We start from the raw sequence: 26,357 nt of genomic DNA, 5'->3' as shown, positions 1-26,357 counted from the left end.
ATTGTGAGGACATCTCCTGTGCACATCACCCCACAGATTTTCAATGGGATTCAGGTCTGGGCTCTGGCTGGCCCATTCCAAAACTTGAATCTTCTTCTGGCTCGGCCATTCCTTTGTTGATCTGGATGGATGATTTGGGTCGTTGTCATGCTGAAAGATGGAGTTCCTTTTTATGTTCAGCTTTCTAGCAGAAGCCTGAAGGTTTTTGCTGATATTGTCTGGTATTTGGAACGGTTCATAATTCCCTCTACCTTGACTAAGGCCCCTGTTCCAGCTGAAGAAAAACAGCCCCAAAGCACTATGCTGCCACCACCATGCTTCACAGTGGGTATGGTGATCTTTTGGTGATGTGCAGTGTTGTTTTTGCACCAAACATATCTTTTGGGCCAAAAAGTTCAACCTTGGTTCCATCAGACCAGAACACATTTTCCCACATGCTTTGGGGAGACTTCAGATGTGTTTTGGTAAAATGTAGCCGGGCTTGGAGGTTTTTCTTCGTAAGAAAAGGCTTCCGTCTTGCCCCCCCCCCCCCCATAGCCCAGACATATTAAGAATACGGGAGATTGTTGTCACATGGACCACACAGCCACTACTTCCCACATATTCCTGCAGTTCCTTTCATGTTGCTGAAGGCCTCTTGGCTCCTCCCTGACCAGTTTTCTTCTCGTCTTTTCATCAATTTTGGAGGGACGTCCAGTTCTTGGTGATGTCACTGTTGTGCCAGATTTTCTCCACTTCATAATGACTGTCTTCACTGTGTTCCATGGTATATCTAATGCCTTGTACCCTTCTCCTGACTGATACCTTCTAACAATGAGATCCCTCTGATGCTTTGGAAGCTCTCTGCGGACCATGCCTTTTGCTGTAGGATGCGACTAAGAAAATGTCAGGAAAGACCTACTAGAACACCTGAACTTTATTTAGGGTCAATCAGAGTAAATTTTAATGATCACTCTACAGATTTTCAATGAGATTTAGGTCTGGGCTCTGGCTGGACTATTCCAAAACTTGAACCTTCTTCTGGTGAAGCCATTCCTTTGTTGATTTGGATGGATGCTTTGGGTCGTTGTCACAGGGAACTGTTGTCACGGTTCATAATTCCCTCTACCTCAAAGGAAAAACAGCCCCAAAGAATGATGCTGCCACCACCATGCTTCACAGTGGGTATGGTGTTCTTTTGGTGATGTGCAACGTTGTTTTTGCACCAAACATATCTGACCATAACACATTTTGGCTTTTGCTGTAGGATGGGACTAGGAAAATGTCAGGAAAGACCTACTAGAACAGCTGAACTTTATTTGAGGTTAATCAGAGGCAGGGGTGTCCTGAGTTTGAATGTGAACGCCTAATTGTGAACACGGCTACATCCCCAGTTATAAGAGGGTGTGCACACTTATGCAACCACATTATTTTAGTTTTTCATTTTTAGCCCCCCCCCCCCCCCCCCCAAAAGATTTCAGTTCACTTTTCAGTTGAGTTGCACAGTTTATAGGTCACAGTAAAGGTGGAAAAAGTTCTGATATTATTTATCTTTGTCTTATTTTTTTTTTTTTACATTACAGAAACCGGACAATTTAACAGGGGTGTGTAGACTTTTTATATCCACTGTATACCAACATTTGTTAATACAGTACTTTGATGCTTTCAGTGTTTTTTCTACGACCCAATTTCTGCTTATATTATCCCTTCATTATAGTAATTACTGAGTATCCCATCCATAGAATGTTCTGGAAGTGGTACCCAGGATGAAGGATGTAGAGAATTGAAGAAGAAGTATCAGTTCCCATGGTGACCTTTATTATCTCATCAATGCAATGGATGAAGAGGGCTTGTTGGTCCCATCTGCGGGGGGCCCCGGGCTGGCTGTATATGAACTCCCCGCATGTGTCATTAAAGGATTTGATGGTTATTATTCATGTAAAGAGAAGTGAGTGTTATCGGGGTGAAGGAAGAGTCGGCACCCCCAGGAACCTGTATGCAATTTTAGCATCCCTGCTGAGTGCTGGGGTACCCCATAATCCTGGAGGGTCTACTATATGTCCATTATCAACTAACTAGCCCAATTACCAGCCTGACTAGACTGACCTGACCTCATTGAATCCTCACCACTCATCATCGTCCATCTATCCAGGGACGGGGGGGGGGGGGGGGGGCTCGGCTGCCCTGGGCATTATGGCATCATGTGAGGTTTGGGGGCACCATAAGAAGATTGGGGGAGGGGGATTTGTGTTGGGAGGGGGAAAGGGGGGGGGGGTGGGGGTTGACAGGAGTTAATAATTGTTCTAGGAGGGGAAATTTAGGGGGGGGGGGTGCTAAGAGTGGTAATATGAAGGGGATTTGTGCTAAGTGAAAAGATGGGGGAAGAATATTTGTGCTAATATGGGGGATTTGGGGGAGTTTGTGCTAGAAAAGGTAATATGGGGGGGGGGGGGATTTGTGCTAGGAGAATATAAGACATTTTTGGGAGGGGGATTTGTGCTAGTAGGGGTAATTGGGGGCATTTATGTAAAGGGAATTGAGAGGAATGAGAGGATTAGAGGATTTGAGCTAAGCATGCAGATTAGTGCTCAATTTTTTTGGGGTGGGGGCAATGCTAATATATCTTGGGGAGGGGGCGATTTGGCTCATTTGCTCTAGGTTCTAGATGACCTTGTCCTGGCAATGCGTATATCTATTTCTATTATTTTATCTATTTTTCTATTTGTGATGAACTAGGAACGCAGAGAGAGCACATGGAGGCAGATGGACTTTTGTATACAGGAGGGGTGGCGTTGGGACATGCCACAAATAAGCAGCTCACAGGGTAGCGAAGAACACAAAATATAGTTTAACAGTTCAATGGGTAGAAATGGGCACAGCATGGCTAAACAGTTCATGGGGCAGCAATGGGCACAGCATGGTTAAACAGTTCATGGGGTAGTAATGGGCAAAGCACGGCTAAACAGTTCATGGGGTAGTAATGGGCACAGCACAGGTAAACAGTACATGGGGTAGCAATGGGCACAGCACTGCTAAACAATTCATGGGTTAGCAATGGGCACAGCACTGCTAAACAGTTCATGGGGTAGCAATGGGCTCAGCACAGGTAAAATGCTCATGGGGTAGCAAAGGGCACAGCATGGCTAAACAGTTCATGGGGCAGCAATGGGCACAACATGGCTAAACAGTTCATGGGGTAGTAATAGGCACAGTACAGGTAAACAGTTCATGGGGTAGCAATGGGCACAGCATGGCTAAACAGTTCATGGGGTAGTAATAGGCACAGCACAGGTAAACAGTTTATGGGGTAGTATCACCGTTAAACAGTTCATGGGATAGCAATGGACAAAGCACGGTTAAACAGTTCATGGGATAGCAATGGGCACAGCATGACTAAACAGTTCATTGGGTAGCAATGGGCACAGCACGGTTAAACAGTTCATAGGGTAGCAATGGGCACAGCACCACTAAACAGTTAATTGGGTAGCAATGGGCACAGCTAAACAGTTCATGGGGCAGCAATGGGCACAGTTAAACAGTTCACGGGGTAGCAATGGGCACAGCATGGCTAAACAGTTCACGGGGTAGCAATGGGCACAGCACAGCTAAACAGTTCATGGGGCAGCAATGGGCACAGTTAAACAGTTCATGGGGTAGCAATGGGCACAGCATAGCTAAACAGTTCATGGGGTAGAAATGGGCACAGCACAGCTAAACAGTTCATTGGGTAGCAATGGGCACAGCATGGCTAAACAGTTCATGGGGTAGCAATAGGCACAGCATGGCTAAAAAGTTACTTGGATTGTAATGGGCACAGCATGGCTAAACAGTTCATGGGGTAGCAATGGGCACAGCACAGCTAAAAAGTTCACTGGGTAGCAATGGGCACAGCATGGCTAAACAGTTCATGGGGTACCAATAGGCACAGCATGGCTAAAAAGTTACTTGGATAGCAATGGGCACAGCACGGCTAAACAGTTCATGGGGTAGCAATGGGCACAGCGCAGCTAAACAGATCATGGGGTAGCAATGGGCACAGCATGGCTAAACAGTTCATGGGGTAGCAATGGGCACAGCATGGCTAAACAGTTCTTGGGGTAGCAATGGGGCTTAGCACAGCTAAACAGTTCATGGGGTAGCAATGGGCACAGCATGGCTAATCAGTTCATGGGGTAGCAATGGGCACAGCACGGCTAAACAGTTCATGGGGTAGCAATGGGCCCAGCACTGCTAAACAGTTCATGGGGTAGCAATGGGCACAGCACGGCTAAACAGTTCATGGGGTAGCAATGGGCACAGCACGGCTAAACAGTTCATGGGGTAGCAATGGGCACAGCACTGATTAACAGGTAGCTAGATGGCACAGAAGGGGGAGATGAGGTGTGGAAGGGTTCAAAGACTCCTGATGCGGAAGTCTGACTGTCCTGAGTAGTGGATGTGGGCATCTTGGCATCAGGAGATCCAGGCAGGACACATCTATCATGAATGAATGATGAATGTGAAGGGACCATTGATCAGATGAATGGCAAAAGGAAGTAAAATCTATGAAGGATTCTCAGCTGAGCTCACAGAGACATCATCAGCTCAGGCATACAATGTATCATATGACATCCTGTGTATATAATGTATACATAACTCATTATTGACGTCTTATATAAGCCTGGCCATGGACTGCCCGGACAAGGCCAAAATCTCTCTGGTTTCCCTGGCAATGTTCATAGCGGACTAAGATGTGAAATTTTTATCTTGCTTCCAAGGATACTGTCACCATCACACAACGCCTTCCACTCATTCACAAAATCCATTCCATTCTTGTGTTCTATAATCTTCCCCACAGGAGGGCGCTGCCATGGCATGACCAGCAATATATACCCAGAAGACATGCCTGTATGTGATATGTAAACACGTAATGATATCTGGAGGGCGGTGATGTCACTCTGTATAATATATCTTATATCTGGGGAGCGGTGATGTCACTCCTGTATAATATATCTTATATCTGGAGAGCGGTGATGTCACTCCTGTATAATATATCTTATATCTGGAGAGTGGTGATGTCACTCCTGTATAATATATCTTATATCTGGAGAGTGGTGATGTCACTCCTGTATAATATATCTTATATCTGGAGAGAGGTGATGTCACTCTGTATAATATATCTTATATCTGGAGAGCTGTGATGTCACTCCTGTATAATATATCTTATATCTGGAGGGCGGTGATGTCACTCCTGTATAATATATCTTATATCTGGAGAGCGGTGATGTCACTCCTGTATAATATATCTTATATCTGGAGGGCGGTGATGTCACTCCTGTATAATATATCTGGAGAGCGGTGATGTCACTCCTGTATAATATATCTTATATCTGGAGGGCGGTGATGTCACTCCTGTATAATATATCTTATATCTGGAGAGCTGTGATGTCACTCCTGTATAATATATCTTATATCTGGAGAGCGGTGATGTCACTCCTGTATAATATATCTGGAGAGCGGTGATGTCACTCCTGTATAATATATCTTATATCTGGAGAACGGTGATGTCACTCCTGTATAATATATCTTATATCTGGAGAGTGGTGATGTCACTCCTGTATAATATATCTTATATCTGGAGAGCGGTGATGTCACTCCTGTATAATATATCTTATATCTGGAGAGCGGTGATGTCACTCCTGTATAATATATCTTATATCTGGGGAGCGGTGATGTCACTCCTGTATAATATATCTTATATCTGGAGGGCGGTGATGTCACTCCTGTATAATATATCTTATATCTGGAGAGCTGTGATGTCACTCCTGTATAATATATCTTATATCTGGAGAGCGGTGATGTCACTCCTGTATAATATATCTTATATCTGGAGAGCGGTGATGTCACTCCTGTATAATATATCTTATATCTGGAGAGCGGTGATGTCACTCCTGTATAATATATCTTATATCTGGAGAGCGGTGATGTCACTCCTGTATAATATATCTTATATCTGGAGGGCGGTGATGTCACTCCTGTATAATATATCTGGAGAGCGGTGATGTCACTCCTGTATAATATATCTTATATCTGGGGAGCGGTGATGTCACTCCTGTATAATATATCTTATATCTGGAGAGCGGTGATGTCACTCCTGTATAATATATCTTATATCTGGAGGGCGGTGATGTCACTCCTGTATAATATATCTTATATATGGAGAGCGGTGATGTCACTCTGTATAATATATCTTATATCTGGAGAGCGGTGATGTCACTCTGTATAATATATCTTATATCTGGAGAGCGGTGATGTCATAATATAGCTATGACCATGTGGGAATTCCTATCTTCCATGTCTCGTCTGTTAGTCTATTTCTGTAATAAAATGAAATAACAAAGTAACAATTCGCAGTTTGTTCTGAGCAGATGTCCCCAGCGGCTACAATTACACCGAGTAACAAAGCCGAGTTGTCAGCTCACAGGACCATCCGCAGCACAAGACTTGTTCAGCTGATCAGACGCAGATGTCACCTGACTATATCAGGCCGGGTACTCAGAGGGGACAGTAGAGGGCAGTGTGTCAGTGTAGCAGTGATGGGTATTACATACAACATAAAGGAAACAGGACACTGGCCACTAGGAGGTTTTCTGTTATCATCTCTGACCATCTCCTGTAGTGTTTCTGCAGTCCCCTACCATCTCTTACATCATGTCTGCAATCTCTGACTATCTCCTGTAGTATGTCTGCAGTCTCTGACCGTTTTCTGTAATGTGTCTGCAATCTGTGACCGTCTCCTGTACTATGTCTGCAGTCACTGAATATCTCCTGTAGTATGTCTGCAGTCTCTGACCATCTCCTGTTGTATGTCTGCAGTCTCTGACCGTCTTCTGTACTATGTCTGCAGTCTCTGACCCTCTCCTGTAGTATGTCTGCAGTCTCTGACCGTCTTCTGTACTATGTCTGCAGTCTCTGACCATCTCCTGTTGTATGTCTGCAGTCTCTGACCATCTCCTGTACTATGTCTGCAGTCTCTGACCGTCTTCTGTACTATGTCTGCAGTCTCTGACCATCTCCTGTAGTGTGTCTGTAGACTTGTGATGGAGGTATAAATGTAAGGAGGAGGGGGGAGGGGGGAGGAAGAATAGACACGTATTGGAGTGATCCTTGCAGCCTGCGATCGTTCGATCTCTGATACAATCACGGCACGCAGAGCAGAATAAAGGTCTATTCCAGGAATAGCTCCAAGGACTCCATTCTGTATCTCCGCCATACCCAGCCCCCACATCTCTCTATAATGGGCACCCAGGAGCGGCGCCGTGGGTGGCTCTTATCTCGCTCCAAATTCCTTGCAATCAGAACGCGATGCGACTTTGTGTTGAAAAATACATAACAGCATTCCATGGTATGACGCGACGAGGAGCCTCAGATATCTGCAGAACATCAGAAAATACCTCTACAATCTCTGGAAATATAACAATCTGCGTCAGATGGAATTGTTTTGTATCTCTTTGCTGCCATCAGAGTTCAGGTGTCATTAATCTGCCCATATTTTGCCTCCTCCTCATACCCCCCCCCCCCCCCGTCTGTTTTCACATACCTTATTTTAGACCCATCCAGGTCATCGCTGGGTGTCTGTGCTTCTCTATGCAATGCAGGCAGATCATGGCTGGTGGGAGGGGCCTGTACAAATCTTACTGAAAACATCACAGCGCCCTTCCTCAGTACTCCTCTTGGGAGCCCTCTACCCTGATGCAAGGAGTGGGAGGAGCTACACAAACATTAAAATGCCTTAATGGGTGGGTGTTAGTCTGGAGGAGAGAGGATTTCTAGGCAGGCCACATTGAGGTAACACCCACAATGAGATGCTGAGCTCCCATGATTGAAAGAACTGAAATCCAATAAATGGAAGGGGCGGGCCAAGGACAGTCAAGCCGGGGAGGAAAGAGCTGGATGATCCTGGACGTCCTCCAGGCAGGACACTGTCTGAAGAAGTGGCAACAAAATGTCACATGTTCCGTTTTAGATGGGGACTAATTTGCATTTAGGGTGACAACACAGGATCACAAATAGGAAAAAGGGAAAGAGTGTTGTCATCCTTTAGGCTGCATTCACAGCTGAGTGTTGCAATTTTGAGCAATTTTTAGGGCGTTTTTATGCGTTTTTGAGTGTTTTTGTACAGCGTTTTTAAAGCATTTTTGAGCATATGTTGCTAGGCATTTTATCTGCTTTTATATATTCTTTATTATTTATTTATTCATTTTTTTAGGGGTTAGGGGATAATTTATTTATTATTTATTTAAATAATTTTATGTATTTGTTTGGTTAGGGTTAGGGGTTGATATTAGTGTTAGGATTAGGGTTAGAGGCTTTAGTGATAGGGGTCAATATTAGGGTTAAGGGTTGGGGATTATGGTTATCGGTTAATATTAGAATTAGTGATAGGGGGTCAATATTAGGATTAGGGGATTAGGGTTAGGGGTCAATATTAGGGTTAGGGGCTAGGATTAGAGGCTTTAGTTTTAGGGGGTCAATATTAGGGTTAAGGATTGGGGATTAGGGTTAGGGGTCAATATTAGGGTTAGAGGCTTTAGTGATAGGGGTCAATATTAGGGATAAGGGTTTGGGATTATGAGGGTTAGGATTAGGGGGTCAATATTAGTGTTTGGGGTCAATATTAGGGTTAGGGGCTAGGATTAGAGGCTTTAGTTTTTGGGGTCAATATTCGGGTTAGGGTTAGAGGCTTCAGGGTTAGGGGTCAATATTAGGGTTAAGGATTGCGGATTAGGGGTCAATATTAGGGTTAGGAGTCAATATTAGGGTTAGGATTAGAGGCTTTAGTTTTAGGAGTCAATATTAGGGTTAGGGGCTTTAGGGTTAGGGGTTAATATGAGCGTTAGGGGGTAGGATTAGAGGCTTTAATTTTAGGAGTCAATATTAAGGTTAAGGGTCAATATTAGGGTTAGGGGCTTTGGGGGTAAAGGGTCAATATTAGGGTTAGGGGCTAGGAGTAGAAGCTTTAGTTTTAGGGGTCATTAGGGGTTAGGGTTAGGGGTCAATATTAGGGTTAGGGGCTTTGGGGGTAAAGGGTCAATATTAGGGTTAGGGGCTAGGAGTAGAAGCTTTAGTTTTAGGGGTCATTAGGGGTTAGGGTTAGAGCCTTTAGGGTTAGGGGTCAATATTAGGGTTAGGGGCTTTAGTGATAGGGGTCAATATTAGGGTTAGGATGCTAGGATTAGGGTTAGAGGCTTCGGGGTTAGGGGTCAATATTAGGGTTAGGGGCTAGGATTAGGGTTGGAGGCTTTGGTGATAGGGGTCAATATTAGGGTAAAGGGTTGGGGATTAGGGATAAATATTAGGGTTAGGATTAGGTAGAATTAGGGGTTAATATTACTGTTAGGGATTAGGATTAGGGGTTAATGTTAGGGTTAGAAGTTTGAATTAGCAGTTAATTGTAGGGTTAGGGGTAGGGATTAGAGTTAGGGATCAATATTAAAGTTAGAATTAGGGTTAGGTATTATTAGGGTTTTTTTTTTATTTAATAATTATCTATTTATTTAATGTATTATTTGGTTGTTTTGTTTTTTTTTTTTACTTATTTTTAAATATTATTTAATTTTATTTAATTATTGCATTTGAGCAGAAAAATGGTCAAACATGCGCAACAAAATGCGCTAAAACGCTCAAATCAAGCATTTGCATGCATTCATAAGGGGGAAAACGCTTCAAAAACACACCAATCTGCCCGATTCAAACTACAAGGTAAAAAGCTCCAACGAAAATAATTTATTTTTTTTCCTCCAGCGTTTTGGAACTTTGAGATGCGAATGGGACCTCAACAGGACTGGAATTTATGGATTTTGTGTTGTCACCCTGTCACATGGGCTTCCACAAACATGGTTGACTGTGATCACCATCAGGAAACACCCTAAGAAATGCCATGCAGTCATAGCTGTGTCAAGTGTTTGTAACATGTGTGAAATGTCATTTTCTATGCATTTCCTAGGATTGTCAGCTCCATCTATTGGCCAGAATGTGGTATTTTCCTGATTGTAGTATTTTGAGAAACTATCCAATTATGGCCACAAGATGGAGCTGATGGTCATAGCAAAATACATAGAAAATGACGTCTGCACAGCCATTTTCTTTTATACATAGAACCCCAAGTGTTTGATGGTGTCATCTATGTCTCCCTGTGACTACACTGGGGAGATTCGGCCTCATTTCCTGTCCCTGTGACACATGCAACAAGATGACACTGATGGCAGTTCAGATTATTGTCAGAGGCTCAAACCCTTCTATTGATTTCCCATTACTTCCTGTCCTGATAGGAAGGATGTAATGTCCATACCTGGAGTAACACCAAATATGGGCTTAGAGTCGGTGATGTCACAGGGAATCCGCTCCCTGGGGGTCCCAACCAGAGCTGTCCTCCCTTTCTTCAGAGAGTGGGGGCCAAAGGAGACCTGAAGGGGGGCAGTTTTGGAGTTGGCAAGGTAGGGGGTGACCACCTACATAAAGGGGGGCAGGTAGGTGATGCGTAAGCCTTGCAGGCATCCTCTCCTGGGCACCAGGGGCATCGGAAAGTGCGCTAATAATCAGAATTGGAGTCCAGATTGTGTCTTTGCCAATCCCACAAAGGGGAGATTTCCTGCAGTAGTTTGTGCCTCTGCCCCTCCCACAATAGGGATATTTCCTGCAGTAGTTTGTGCCTCTGCCCCTCCCACAAAGGGGATATTTCCTGCAGTAGTTTGTGTCTCTGCCCCTCCCACAATAGGGATATTTCCTGCAGTAGTTTGTGTCTCTGCCCCTCCCACAATGGGGATATTCCCTGCAGTAGTTTGTGTCTCTGCCCCTCCCACAATGGGGGTATTTCCTGCTGTAGTTTGTGTCTCTGCCCCTCCCACAATGGGGAGAATACTTGCAGTAGTTTGTGTCTCTGCCCCTCCCACAATAGTGAGATTTCCCTGCAGTAGTTTGTGTCTCTGCCCCTCCCACAATGGTGAGATTTCCTGCAGTAGTTTGTGTCTCTGCCCCTCCCACAATGCGGAGATTTCCTGCAGTAGTTTGTGTCTCTGCCCCTCCCACAATGGGGAGATTTCCTGCAGTAGTTTGTGTCTCTGCCCCTCCCACAATGCGGAGATTTCCTGCAGTAGTTTGTGTCTCTGCCCCTCCCTCAATGGTGAGATTTCCTGCAGTAGTTTGTGTCTCTGCCCCTCCCACAATGCGGAGATTTCCTGCAGTAGTTTGTGTCTCTGCCCCTCCCACAATGGGGAGATTTCCTGCAGTAGTTTGTGTCTCTGCCCCTCCCACAATGGTGAGATTTCCTGCAGTAGTTTGTGCCTCTGCCCCTCCCTCAATGGTGAGATTTCCTGCAGTAGTTTGTGTCTCTGCCCCTCCCACAATGGGGAGATTTCCTGCAGTAGTTTGTGTCTCTGCCCCTCCCACAATGGGGAGATTTCCTGCAGTAGTTTGTGTCTCTGCCCCTCCCACAATGGTGAGATTTCCTGCAGTAGTTTGTGCCTCTGCACCTCCCACAATAGTGAGATTTCCCTGCAGTAGTTTGTGTCTCTGCCCCTCCCACAATGGGGAGATTTCCTGCAGTAGTTTGTGTCTCTGCCCCTCCCACAATGGTGAGATTTCCTGCAGTAGTTTGTGCCTCTGCACCTCCCACAATAGTGAGATTTCCCTGCAGTAGTTTGTGTCTCTGCCCCTCCCACAATGGTGAGATTTCCTGCAGTAGTTTGTGTCTCTGCCCCTCCCACAATGGGGAGATTTCCTGCAGTAGTTTGTGTCTCTGCCCCTCCCACAATGGTGAGATTTCCTGCAGTAGTTTGTGTCTCTGCCCCTCCCACAATGGTGAGATTTCCTGCAGTAGTTTGTGCCTCTGCCCCTCCCTCAATGGTGAGATTTCCTGCAGTAGTTTGTGTCTCTGCCCCTCCCACAATGGGGAGATTTCCTGCAGTAGTTTGTGTCTCTGCCCCTCCCACAATGGGGAGATTTCCTGCAGTAGTTTGTGTCTCTGCCCCTCCCACAATGGTGAGATTTCCTGCAGTAGTTTGTGCCTCTGCACCTCCCACAATAGTGAGATTTCCCTGCAGTAGTTTGTGTCTCTGCCCCTCCCACAATGGTGAGATTTCCTGCAGTAGTTTGTGTCTCTGCCCCTCCCACAATGGGGAGATTTCCTGCAGTAGTTTGTGTCTCTGCCCCTCCCACAATGGTGAGATTTCCTGCAGTAGTTTGTGTCTCTGCCCCTCCCACAATGGTGAGATTTCCTGCAGTAGTTTGTGTCTCTGCCCCTCCCACAATGGGGAGATTTCCTGCAGTAGTTTGTGTCTCTGCCCCCAATTATTAAAGTAATAATAATAACAGGAAAAAAATAAGAAAAACAATTATAAGTGAATAGAAATGAAAAGCCCGGATGTGGAAGGAGTTTATTTGAATTCCATTCCATACAGCTTAATAGAAGAACAAACTCTGGGCCTCCTGTGTAGAAACGTCCGCGCTCCATACCAACCAATCACAGCCCACATAACTTATTTCTTCAGTTCAGTTTGGAAGTCATCTAGCCTCTGATTGGCTGTTCTGGTCAGTATTGCTTCCCAGTATTGTACTTTAGTGGTAATCTTTGGATGGTGTTCTCTCCTCCTCCAGTGATCAGAGGCGGAGCGCGGCGGTGTTACGTCACTGCGGATCCTCCCCTTCTCTCTCCGCCTCTGCAGGCGGCTGTGATTGGTGCTCTGCGCTCAGTAAGGACTCCGTATCTCCATGAATGATCCGATGGGCGGCTGCAATATGTCTGCGCTGGGAGCTCCTCACTGCAGGACAACAAAGGGGGAAGGGTAATAAGAGAGGAGGATGAGCCCTCACAGAGATCACACTACTCCTCCCCACAATGATTTCCTCTCAAGAATGACGGTGCTATCTTTGTTCCGGTATCATCCAGGGTCACCATATAATTCCTGGACTGAGATGCCGGCTCAGAAGTGACACAGTCATGTCAATCCTGGGGGCTGTGTTCACAAATGTTTGACACAGATCAGCCCCTGCTGCAACTTATCAACTTGCCTCAAAGTTACAATTCTTCTTCTTCTTATTATTATTATTATAATAGAGGACTTATATTATTATTATTATACAAGATTTATATATTTTTTTATTATACAGGATTTATATTTTTATTATTATTATTATTATAATAATACAGGATTTATATTTTTATTATTATTATTACAATACAGGATTTATATTATTATTATACAGGGTTTATAGTAGGATTATTATTATTATTATTATTATTATTATTATTATTATAATACAGGACTTATATTATTATTATTATACAAAATTTATATATTTTTTTATTATACAGGATTTATATTTTTATTATTATTATTATTATTATTATTATTATTATTATATTACAGGATTTATATTTTTATTATTATTATTATTATAACAATACAGGATTTATATTTTTATTATTATTATTACAATACAGGATTTATATTATTATTATACAGGGTTTATAGTAGGATTATTATTATTATTATTATTATAATACAGGACTTATATTATTATTATTATTATTATTATTATTATTATTATTATTATTATACAAAATTTATATATTTTTTTTATTATACAGGATTTGTATTTTTTATTATTATTATTATACAGGATTTATATTTTTATTATTATTATAATACAGGATTTATATTATTATTATACAGGGTTTATAGTAGGATTATTATTATTATTATTATTATTATTATTATTATTATTATTATTATTATAATACAGGACTTATATTATTATTATTATACAAGATTTATATATTTTTTTATTATACAGGATTTATATTATTATTATACAGGGTTTATAGTAGGATTATTATTATTATTATAATACAGGACTTATATTATTATTATTATACAAGATTTTATTATTATTACTATACAGGATTTATATTATTATTATTATAATACAGGATTTATATTATTATTATACAGGGTTTATATTATTATTATTATTATTATTATTATAATACAAGATTTATATTTTTTTTATTATACAGGATTTATATTTTTTATTATTATACAGGATTTATATTTTTTATTATTATACAGGATTTATATTTTTATTATTATTATAATACAGGATTTATATTATTATTATACAGGGTTTATAGTAGGATTATTATTATTATTATTATTATAATACAGGACTTATATTATTATACAAGATTTTATTATTATTATACAGGATTTATATTATTATTATAATACAGGATTTATATTATTATACAGGGTTTATAGTATTATTATTATTATTATTATAATACAGGACTTATATTATTATTATACAAGAATTATATTTATTATACAGGATTTATATTTTTTATTATTATTATTATTATTATACAGGATTTATATTTTTATTATTATTATTATAATACAGGACTTATATTATTATACAAGATTTATATATTTTTTTTATTATACAGGATTTATATTTTTTATTATTATACAGGATTTATATTATTATAATACAGGATTTATATTATTATTATTATTATACAGGGTTTATAGTATGATTATTATTATTATTATTATTATAATAATACAGGAATTATATTATTATTATAAAAGATTTATATATTTTTTTATTATACAGGATTTATATTTTTTATTATTATTATACAGGATTTATCTTTATTATTATTATTATTATACAGGGTTTATATTATGATTATTATTATACAGGATTTATATTATGATTATTATTATACAGGATTTATATTATGATTATTATTATACAGGGTTTATATTATTATACAGGATTTATATATTTTTGTATTATTATAATATAAGGATTTATATAGCCCCAACAGTCTGCGTAGCGCTTTACAATATAAAATGGAAGACAGTACAGTTACTATACAATAAAATACATTAGGGTTAAGTGGGCCCTGCTCATAAGAGCTTACAATCAAAGAGAAAGAGACAAGGGGTGGGCAGGAGGGAGGCAGCTCCCCTGGGCACTGTGGCATCATGTGAGGTGGGGGGCACTATAAGGAGATTGGGGGGGGGGGGGGAGTTGCGTTGGGAAGGGGAATTTGTGGAGCGGAAGGGGGTAAGAATTGTTCTAAGAGGGGAAATTTGGGTGGAAGTGCTGGGAGTGGTGATTTTAGGGGGGGTTTGTGTTTGGATGGGGGGGTGGGAAAAGAGGATTTGTGCTAGGAGAGGGGATTTGTGCTAGAAGAGGTGATCTGGTGGGGGAATTTCTTTTGTATTGGGGGGGGGATTTGTGTGAGAGGGGGAATTTGGGGTGGGGGGGGAGAATTTAGCTTAGGGGGGGAATTTGGAGTGGGGGGGGAGGGGGAGAATTTATCTTAGGGGGGGGATTTGGCTGAGAGGGGGAATTTGGAGTAGGGGAGGAAATTTGGCTGAGAGGGGGGAACTTGACGTGGGAGGATGAGGGGATATTTTCTCGGAGGGGAAATTTGGGTGGAAGTGCTGGGAGTGGTGATTTAGGGGGATTTGTGGTTGGATGGGGGATGGGAAAAGAGGATTTGTGCTAGGAGAGGGGATTTGTGCTAGAAGAGGTGATCTGGTGGGGGAATTTCTTTTGTATTGGGGGGGGGGGGATTTGTGTGAGAGGGGGAATTTGGAGTGGGGGGGGGGAGAATTTAGCTTAGGGGGGGAATTTGGAGTGGGGGGGGGGAGGGGGAGAATTTAGCTTAGGGGGGGGGGGGTTTGGAGTGGGAGGATGAGAGGATATTTTCTCGGAGGGGAAATTTGGGTGGAAGTGCTGGGAGTTGTGATTTAGGAGGATTTGTGGTTGGATGGGGGATGGGAAAAGATGATTTGTGCTAGGAGAGGGGATTTGTGCTAGGAAGGTAAATTTCTCTTTTAGGGTGTGGAATATTTTTGCTTGGAGGGATAATTGGGGGGGAATTTGGAGTGGGAGGATGAGAGGATGGGTACTTGGAGGGGAAATTTGGGTGGATGTGCTGGCAGTGGTGATTTAGGGGGATTTGTGTTGGGATGGGAGAAGAGGATTTGTACTAAGAGGGGAGATTTTTTTGTGCTATTAGAGGTGATTTTGGGGTAGGGGGTTGTGTGAGTAAGGATGATTGGGGAGTATGAGTGCTAGGACGGGACATTTTTATTTTTTTTGGGGTGTGGAGTATTTGTTGTGTGTATTTGTCTTGGAGGGGGAATATGGGGTGGGGGGGGATGAGAGGATAATTACTCGGAGGGAAAATTTGAGGGGTAGAAAATCTTTGCCGGGGGGGGGGGGGGGGGGAGGGGATAGGGGGCAAAGATTTGTGCTGGGAGGAGGTATTTCAGCACTTCAGTGAGGGGGGGGGGGTGTCAGATTCATCCTGGGAGGGGGGGGGGGGGATTTATGCTTAGGGAGTAAGCATGTAGATTTGTGTTACATTTTTTTTTTGGGGGGGGGGGGGATTTTTGCTGACACATATGCTCATAACGGGTGGTGGGGGGGGGGGGGGAGGTCACAGTTTGGCATGTTTGCCCTGGGCTTTAGATGGCCTTGTTACAATGAACAGTCTTCATCTCTCTGCACAGGATGCACTTACCCCTCCCCCGGACGGCTGTCTTCTGGATTTCTGGGATGAGGAAGCTGTACACCAACTCCGCCACTATCTCCTCCGACTGCAACCGGGTCCGGCTGTGAAAAGGAGCAAAAATGTAATGAATTATAGTGACCTGCAGAGGGCAGATACGAGCCACCTATAGAGCTAGATGATGCTGGACGTCCCCCAGCCAGGAAAGGAGACGGGGCTCTATCTGAATTGCTGCAGCTTCTAATGCACATTGTGAGAAGCTCACAGTGTGCAGTGAAATCAGAGTAAGCCATTTCAGTCCAGGAGAAGAGGCGGTACAACACTGAAGGGGAGGGACGAAGGTAAGTTGTGTCAGTGGCCGCCCCTCCCCCGCGGATCTCTTACCTGCTCTCCATCTGGTAAGCAATCTCATTGATCTCCTGAGCTCTGCGTTGGATCTCCTCCCGGGCCTGCTCCTCGGCTGTGTCCCGGGTGGCGCAGAGGATGACGTCCTCCAGGTAGGAGTCCACGGTGCTCTGGTGAATGTTCACAACCTGCAATGCATTATGGGAATCTCAGGAGGTTCAACTCAACAACCAAAATCCGATATTAACCAGCGATGGCGGCCCGGGGGTTATTATTCCAGCCTGTTACTGGCCTGCAATGCTGGGGGGGTTATTTTTCCAGCCTGTCACTGACCTGCAATGCTGGGGGGTTATTATTCCAGCCTGTCACTGACTACCAATGCTGGGGGGTTATTATTCCAGCCTGTCACTGACTACCAATGCTGGGGGGTTATTATTCCAGCCAGTCACTGACTGCCAATGCTGGGGGTTATTATTCCAGCCTGTCACTGACTGCCAATGCTGGGGGTTATTATTCCAGCCTGTCACTGACTATCAATGCTGGGGGGTTATTATTCCAGCCTGTCACTGACTATCAATGCTGGGGGGTTATTATTCCAGCCTGTCACTGACTATCAATGCTGGGGGGTTATTATTCCAGCCTGTCACTGACTACCAATGCTGGGGGGTTATTATTCCAGCCAGTCACTGACTGCCAATGCTGGGGGTTATTATTCCAGCCTGTCACTGACTATCAATGCTGGGGGGTTATTATTCCAGCCTGTCACTGACTGCCAATGCTGGGGGTTATTATTCCAGCCTGTCACTGACTATCAATGCTGGGGGGTTATTATTCCAGCCTGTCACTGACTGCCAATGCTGGGGGGTTATTATTTCAGCCTGTCACTGACTGCCAATGCTGGGGGTTATTATTCCAGCCTGTCACTGCCTATCAATGCTGGGGGGTTATTATTCCAGCCTGTCACTGACTACCAATGCTGGGGGGTTATTATTCCAGCCTGTCACTGACTGCCAATGCTGGGGGTTATTATTCCAGCCTGTCACTGACTGCCAATGCTGGGGGTTATTATTCCAGCCTGTCACTGACTGCCAATGCTGGGGGCTATTATTCCAGCCTGTCACTGACTGCCAATGCTGGGGGTTATTATTCCAGCCTGTCACTGACTACCAATGCTGGGGGTTATTATTCCAGTCTGCCCCTGACCACCAATACTGGAGGATTTACTAACATCAGTGGCTTATTTCTCCTTTTTTATTTTCAGGCCTGGATTTTTCTCACACATCACAAAGTAGGAGGGCCCCGTACTTTACACTGAGGTGACACCCACTTTATTGGCTACACTTTCATGGCAATCAGCATTTTTTTTTCATTTTTTTTTTGTTTTGCAGATCCCCAAGCAAGAGAAAGAAGAGATGGTCTGGTGTTTGCATGGTGAGTTGTAAAGTCAGAAGTTGCATTCTATTAATGAAGATAAAAGCCTTCTGTGTGTAGCAGCCCCCCCCCCCCAGCTCCCCTAATACTTACCTGAGCCCCCCTCTCTGTCCAGCGATGTCCACAAGTCCCTCGGCCACCTGGGACTTTCCCTCCTGATTGGCTGAGATATGAATCTCAATCAAAGTCAGTTAGCCAATCAGGAGAGAGAGGGGGCAAGGCCGATTGGCAGCTCTGTGTCTGAATGAACACACGGAGCTGCAGTTCAGCTCAGGTGCCCCCATAGGAAGCGGATTGGCCAGGAGCAGGAACAAGGGACCCGAGAAGGAGGAGGATCCGGGCTGCTCTGTGTAAAACCAATAACGGCCACCGGACCCGCTGATCAACTTCTCCTGTGGCGAATGGGTGCGAGCACGCGCCCCCACTAGCGGTCCCACGAAATGTTGTACAGGTGCGTCATTTCCCAGGACAGAGCCAACCTGCAAGTGGTTAAAGAGCCTTCAGACTCCTCTTGGCATCCCCAGCACCCCCTTCCCTCTGCAGCTCTTCTGCTGAATTAATCTACAGAGGTCCAGATGTGGCCAGAAGAAGGAAACAAAATAAGGAGGAAGTTATCCGAATTTGTAAGTGTCCAGGCTTGGTACTCCCCCTCAAAGCCTGCCTGGTAGGGATATACTATATGGCCAAACGTTTGTGGTCAGTACGTGGAACCCCCCTTCCTCCAAAAGATGGAGTTCAGGTGTCTTCAGTGAAGGGTCCTGGTAATACTTCATCATATAAAGACATTGTAGACAATTGTGGTCCTCCATCTTTGTGGTAACAGTTTGGTGAAGACCCTTTTTCTGCTCCACCATGACTGTGCCCCTGTGTAGAAAGCCAGCTCCATAAAGACATGAATGATAGTTTAGGGTGGAGGAACTGGAGAGTTCTGTGCAGAGCCCTGACCTCAACCCTACTGAACACCTTTGATGCAAATTATATTGCCAATTGCAAGATATATATATATATTTTTTTTTGGTGCCCAACGTGAGGTCTGATGTGTCAGCCAGGTCTTTTCACCCAACATCAGTACCTGATCTCACAAATTGGTACAATTTCCCACAGACACTCCAAAATCTTCTGGAAAGTCTTCTCAGAAGAGGGGAGGATGTGTAACAGTATTTACAGGATCCTTGCCAGGTCTTCCAGGATTCCTAGGACCTCCACTACCTTCAAGACTTCCAAAGCTCTCAGAAATTATGCTGTACGTGACCAGAAGGGCATTTAAATCATCACCCTTTGAAGTGGTTCATGCTGAGTCTACCTGGCGGCTGAAGCTCTATAATTCCTGGCAGTTGCCTGTTGCCGACCTGGATTGGCCTGACTACTCTCTCTCCTACCTCGACCCCTTTCTGACCCTGACCACTCTTTTGCCTGCCTCAACCCTTGCCTGATCCTGACTGCTCTCTCGCCTGCCTTGACCCCTGCCTGACCCCGAATACTCGCTCACATGCCTCGACCCCTGCCTGACCCTGACTACTCGCTTGCCTGACTTGACCCCGCCTGATCCAGATTACACTTTTGCATGCCTCAACTCATGCCTGACCCTGACCACTCTCTCTCTCTCTCACCTGCCTTGACCCCTGCCTGAGCTTGACTACACTCTCGCTTGCCTCAACCCCTGCCTGACCTTGACTACTCTCTTATATAAATAAAGTGGTTGACGCTATCAAACATACAAAACACTCACCCAGCGCTCAAACCCTTTATATGATTAAGGCTAGTCAGAATGAAACCACTGTGGAAATTAAAAACTGAATATTAAAATATCAAAGCTGCTGCTGTAATGATAAACACATGCAAAGACAATGACACTTTCTTTGCATGTGTTTATCATTACAGCAGCAGCTTTGATATTTTAATATTAAATTGACTACTCTCTCGCCTGCCTCGCCCCCTGCCTAACCTTGACTACTCTCTCACCTGCCGTGACCCCTGCCTGACCCTGAATACTCTCTTGCCTGCCTTGACCCCGCCTGATCCAGGTTACACTTTTGCTTGCCTCAACCCATGCCTGACCCTGACTACTCTCTTGCTTGCCTCAACTCACACCTGACCCTGACCACTCTCTCACCTGCCTCGACTCCTGCCTGACCTTGAGTACTCTCTCACCTGCCTTGACCCCTGCCTGACCTTGACTACTCTCTCACCTGCCTTGACCCCTGCCTGACCTTGACTACTCTCTCACCTGCCTTGACCCCTGCCTGACCCTGAATACTCTCTTGCCTGCATTGACCCTGCCTGATCCAGGTTACACTTTTGCTTGCCTCAACCCATGCCTGACCCTGACCACTATCTCACCTGCCTCGACTCCCGCCTGACCTTGACTACTCTCTCACCTGCCTGGACCTCTGCCTAACCCGGACTACTCTCACCTGCCTTGCCACCAAACATGCAACCTTAAAGCAGATAGGCTACAGCAGCAGAAGACCACACCGGGTGCCACTCCTGTCAGCTAAGAACAGGAAATTGAAGCTACAATTCGCACAGGCTCACCAAAACTGGACAATAGAAGATTGAAAAAACATTGCCTGGTCTGAGGAGTCTCAATTTCAGTTGCGACATTCAGATGGTAGGGTCAGAATTTGGCGTCATGGATCCATCCTGCCTTCAACAGTTCAGGCTGGTGGTGTAATGGTGGGGAGAATATTTTCTTAGCACATTTTGGGCCCCTTAGTACCAATTGAGCGTTGTTTAACCACTTGCCGACCGGCGCACGACTATTTACTGCGGCAGTCTGGCTCTCTTGGGCAAACCGACGTAGGGCTACGTAGTTTGCCAAGGAGCCTCTAGGGGGCGAGTGCGCGCCGCTTGAGGCGCAATCCCGCCCCCGCTCGTTTGACATTTCCTGCGCAAGTGACCGGCGGCTCCGATCGTATGTCTCTGTGGTTACATCACTAGCCACGCCCCCCCCCACAGTTAGAAACACACCCCTAGGGATACATTTAACCCACTGATCACTAATAAAGTTAACCCCTTCCCTGCCAGTGTCATTTTTACAGTAACAGTGCATATTTTTAGCACTGATTACTGTAGTAATGTCACTGGTACCCCCAAAAATGTCAGTCAGGGGTCCGATCTGTCCGCCGCAATGTCGCAGTCCCGCAAAAAAAATAAAAAATAAAAAAAAAAAAAAAAAAAAAAAAATCGCAGATCGCCACCATTACTAGTTAAAAAAAAATAAATAAAAATGACATAAATCTTTGCCTTAGTTAGTAAACGCAATAACTTTTGCGCAAACCAATCAAAATACGCCCATTGCAATTTTTTTTACCAAAAATATGTAGCAGAAAACAAATTGGCCTAAAATGTTAAAAAAATTTGATTTTTAAATTTTTTTGGGGGGGATTTCATATAAAAAAAATGTGAAAAATATTGTTATTTTTTCAAAATTTACGCTTGTTTTTTGTTTATAGCGCAAAAAGTAAAAATCGCACAGGTGATCAAATATAACTAAAAGAAAGCTCTGTTTGTGGGAAAAACGGAATTTTGGTAAAATTCCTTTCTCTGAGTCCTCCGACAGTCGCCGCCTCTCCATATTCGTCACTATGGGGTAATTGACCTTTGCTCCGTAGGAGTAGCTAGGCAACAGAATATGTCAATATTAAAGCTTTTAGCATATCCCACCCCCACATCAGAGAAAGGAACCTTACCAAAAGGAAGGAACCCAGCTGGGCAGCATGAAAAAAACTTTGCTCAACAGGAGCAAACAACCCAGGAAGAACAAATAACCTAGGGATAAAAACATCCCAAACAGCCAAGGGCCCAAAAAAAAACAAGGGACCCTAAGGTACTGCCGCACTAAGAACCTTGCGGCCAAAGGAAGCATCTGCCGATGCCTGAACATCCACTTTGTAGAACTTCGAGAAGGTGTGAACGGACGACCAAGTCGCCGCCTTACACACCTGGGCCACAGAAGCCCGATGATGACAGGCCCAAGACGTACTCAGAGATCTGGTAGAGTGCGCCTTCACAGGCATAGGGGGAACTTTTCCCTTCAAAGCATAGGCCTGCTCAATAGTCTGTCTGATCCATTTGGCGATGGTAGAAGCCGACGCCGCCAAGCCCTTCCGAGGTCCCTCAGGAAGGACAAAGAGAGAATCCGTCTTGCGAAAAGATTTAGTCGCTGACAGGTAAACCTTGATCGCCCGAACAACATCCAAGGAATGTAAGGCCACCGCCTTCGGATGCTTAGGCTTCACGCAAAGTGAAGGCAAGACAATGTCCTCATTGAGGTGAAATTCCGAGATCCTTTCGGAAGAAAAGAAGGATTAGGTCGCAAGACCACCTTATCTAAGTGAAGCACCAGATACGGAGACCTGCAGGACAAGGCTGCCAGCTCCGACACTCTGCGAGCCGAAGTGATCGCCACCAAAAAGGCGACCTTCTTAGACAACAAAGGCAACCAGATCTCCCTGATCTTTTCAAAGGGAGCATGTTGTAACACGGACAGAACAAGATTCAAGTCCCATGGAGGCAAAGGCTCCCTCCAAGGAGGGACCAGATGTCGCACCCCTTGAACAAAGGTGCCAACCAGAGAATTAGACGCCACAGGGCGTTGAAAAAGAACGGCCAGTGCAGAAATCTGACCCTTAATCGTGGCCAACGCCAAACGCTGGTCCACACCCGTTTGAAGGAAAGACAACACCCTAGACAACGAGTAAGAGCGGGGGGAAAACCCCCTGGACCCACACCAGGCAAAATAGGCCTTCCAAGTACGGTAGTAAATCTTCCCCGAAGAAGCCTTTCTAGCGTTGATCAAAGTATGAATGACCTCCGGGGAGAGACCCCTATCCTTCAGTACCTCGGTTTCAACAGCCAGGCCGTCAAAGCCAGCGACTGTAAAGCAGGAAGGAATATCGGTCCTTGAGGCAGAAGATCTTCTCGAAGAGGCAGACGCCACGGAGCGTCAACCGCCAGATTCACGAGGTCTGCGTACCAAGACCGGCGGGGCCAGTCTGGCGCCACCAGAATCACCGTGAGCGGTTCCGAGTACAACCTGCGAAGGAACCGGGATAGCAACTGAATTGGTGGGAATGCATACATCAGTCGATACTGATGCCACGGAGCCACTAACGCGTGTGACGCGTCTGCCCGAGGATCGCGCGTCCTTGCCACGAACCTTTCCACCTTGTTGTTCAGACGAGACGCGAACAGGTCCACATCTGGGAGACCCCACTTCGCGCACAACATCTGGAAGACATCCGGGTGGAGCGACCATTCCCCCTGGTCCAGAGAATGGCGACTCATATAATCCGCTTGCCAGTTCTCCACCCCCGGAATGTGAACCGCCGTGATTGCCGGGACGTGCGTCCCGGCCCAAGACAGAATATCGGCCACCTCCCGAGCCGCTCGGGCACTCCTGGTACCCCCTTGGTGGTTGATGTAGGCCACTGCTGTGGCATTGTCTGTCTACACCCGAACCGGACGGCCCTGAAGCACGTCCGTCCAACGTCGAAGGCAGAGATTTATCGCCCGCAATTCCAGAATGTTGATCGGAAGGGAGGATTCCCCCTCCGACCAAGTACCCTGGGCGGACAGAACGCCCAGAACACCACCCCAGCCCGACAGGCTGGAATCCCTGGTGATCACCGTCCACGAAAGCGGGCGAAAAGACTTGCCCCCCGACACTGCCGGGGACTGGAGCCACCACAAAAGACCCCTTCTGGTGCGAGGACTCAACGAGATCTGAAGATCCAGAGATTGTGGTCGCCAGTCCAGGATCATTCCCAGGTAGGGAAGACGAACCGACGGGCACAGCGTCGATTTTGGGACGTTTATCGTCCAACCAAACTCCTGCAGAGTCTGCATCGTGACAGACAGGTCTCCCACCAGACCCGGACTGGTTGCAGACCGAATCAGAATGTCGTCCAGATACCCCAGGTTTGAGATACCCTGGGCTCTCAATAAGGCCAGAACTGGTGCAAGCACCTTGGTGAACACCCGCAGAGCCGAAGCGAGACCGAAGGGTAACGCCACGAATTGGTAATGATCCTCCGCAATGGCGAATCGAAGGTACCTCTGGTGACCCTCGAAAACGGGGATGTGAAGGTACGCATCCTTCAAGTCGATGGATGCCATGAATTCTCCCGGAACTAGAGCAGCCACCACCGAGCGCAGGGATTCCATGCGGAACTTGCGAACCCGCACGAAGCGGTTCAGAGCTTTTAAGTCCAGAATTGGACGTACCTTGCCCTCCTTCCTGGGCACAGTGAACAGATTTGAATAAAACCCCCGAAATCTGTCCCGAGGAGGTACCGGAACCACCACACCCTGAGCCCGCAGGTCTCGCACCGCCAGGTGCAGATCCCGCAAACGCTCCGGAGACAGTTGAAGATTTGAGGGAAAAAACCTGTTCGCCGGCCGAGATAGGAACTCGATCTTGTACCCGGACCGAACGATCTCCTGAACCCACCTGTCCCGAACGCGGGCCAGCCAGGGTTGAAGAAAACCGAGCAAACGTCCCCCCACCCCAGAACTGGGTGAGGGCACCCCTTCAGGCCGCATTGTTATGGGCAGCGGACCCGGAATGGCCGGACTTCTGCTTACCTGTCCACGGCTTCTTTTGGGAGCCTTGACCTTTGAAGGGCTTGCCCTTATAGTGCGACCGAAAGGCACGAAAGGACCCCTGAGAGGGCCTAAACGAAGCATGCTTCTTACCTTGAGCACCCTTAGCCTTGTGAGACTGGGGCAAGAGCGTGCTCTTACCCCCAGAGATCCCTTAATCAGCGTATCCAGGGAGTCGCCAAAAAGGCGAGATCCCGTATAAGGCAGATTAGCTAAGGTTTTGCGAGAAGATTGGTCCACCGACCAACATTTCAGCCAAATCAAGTGGCGCGTCAACACCGCCACGCTGTGCACACGTGTAGCCAAAGGAATTACATCCAATTCCGCATCACACAAATACATGACACCCTGATGAATTTGATCCACCATAGCCAAAGTTGTCGGCGGGACAGAATCAGCCACCAGGACGCGCCTGAGCACCTGCGTCCAATCCGCGACAGCCTGAGCTGCCATAAGGGAAGCAAAAATAGCTTTTAGCATGGAACCGGTAACTGAGTAAGTATGGCGGCAAGAGACTCCAGTCTCCTGTCCGTGGGGTCCCGGAACACCGGGGTATCCTCTGCCGGAATCGCAGTGGATTTATTCAAAACCGCCACCGCGTGATCCACCGGAGGCGGCACACACCAGCGTTCATCAGTGGCGGGCGTGAAAGGATAACGCAGCTTGAACCTACTTGGCACAGCAAACGGCTTTTTTAGATTGCGCCATTGTTCACTAACAGCTCGCTGAAAATCCTCAGTGCAGGGGAAAACCTGCGATGATTTGCGTCTCCGCTGCGTCCCATAAGACGCCAGGACGGCAGGAGGACATGGTTCATCCTGCAAATGCAGCGTTTGTTTGATAGAAGCAACCAATTCATCCATGATTGCAAGCTCTTCAGACGAGCCAGGGGGGGAATCATCAACCCCTTCAACCTCTGCCTCCCCTTCCGACCCTGCAAAGTCCAGGGACGAACGGGACCCCAAAAAGGGGACCCCAGCCATAGCAGCCCCATCACCATCGCCCTCTGAATCAGAGGATATTGAAACTCTGGGCCGTTTTGTGGATTGAGCAGCCACAAGCATCTGTACCTGAGCAGCCAGGTTAGCCACAATGGTAGCCAAATCGCCCCCCTCAGGGGGAACAGCAGCAGCCCCTTGGCCTCCCATCAAAGTGGGAGGAAACTTGCTTTCCTGAGAATCCATGCCCCCAAAAGTTTGCAGGAGAAAAAAAGGGTAACTGCCCCTTTAAAAGCGCGGCGAGCGCAGCCCACCGCACACACACACCAGCACAAGCCGACCCCCACAGGGAAAAGCACAAACTTCAGGCAATGAATACAGGAATAAGAGAAGGTAAAACCTGGAGAGATCACTGCTGCTGCTGTATCGATCGGTGTGCCCAGGGAAAAGGAAGTGATGTAATAACGGCCGCTCCTATAAAGCCT

At 45.7% G+C, this 26,357-nt stretch overlaps 1 protein-coding gene across 1 annotated transcript in view; it reads right to left on the bottom strand.

Annotated features, from left to right (window-relative positions):
* Positions 1-12,580: 12,580 nt before the first annotated feature.
* The window catches only part of CFAP91 (cilia and flagella associated protein 91), a 67,719-nt gene continuing 53,942 nt past the window's right edge, over positions 12,581-26,357 (bottom strand). The window contains exons 15-17 of the mRNA XM_082246968.1: positions 16,937-17,085; positions 16,565-16,656; positions 12,581-12,776 (exon numbers count right to left, since the gene is read on the bottom strand). Of these exons, the coding sequence (XP_082103094.1) occupies positions 12,643-12,776; positions 16,565-16,656; positions 16,937-17,085 (375 nt within the window). The 3' untranslated portion in view covers positions 12,581-12,642. The remainder of the gene's footprint in view (positions 12,777-16,564; positions 16,657-16,936; positions 17,086-26,357) is intronic.

The sequence above is a fragment of the Pelophylax lessonae genome (genome assembly GCF_965119305.1).
Source record: "Pelophylax lessonae genome assembly, chromosome: 2".
NCBI classification, from domain to species: Eukaryota; Metazoa; Chordata; class Amphibia; order Anura; family Ranidae; genus Pelophylax; species Pelophylax lessonae.
Note: the sequence above shows the minus strand (reverse complement) of the source record. Positions and strands in the feature narration are given on the sequence as shown.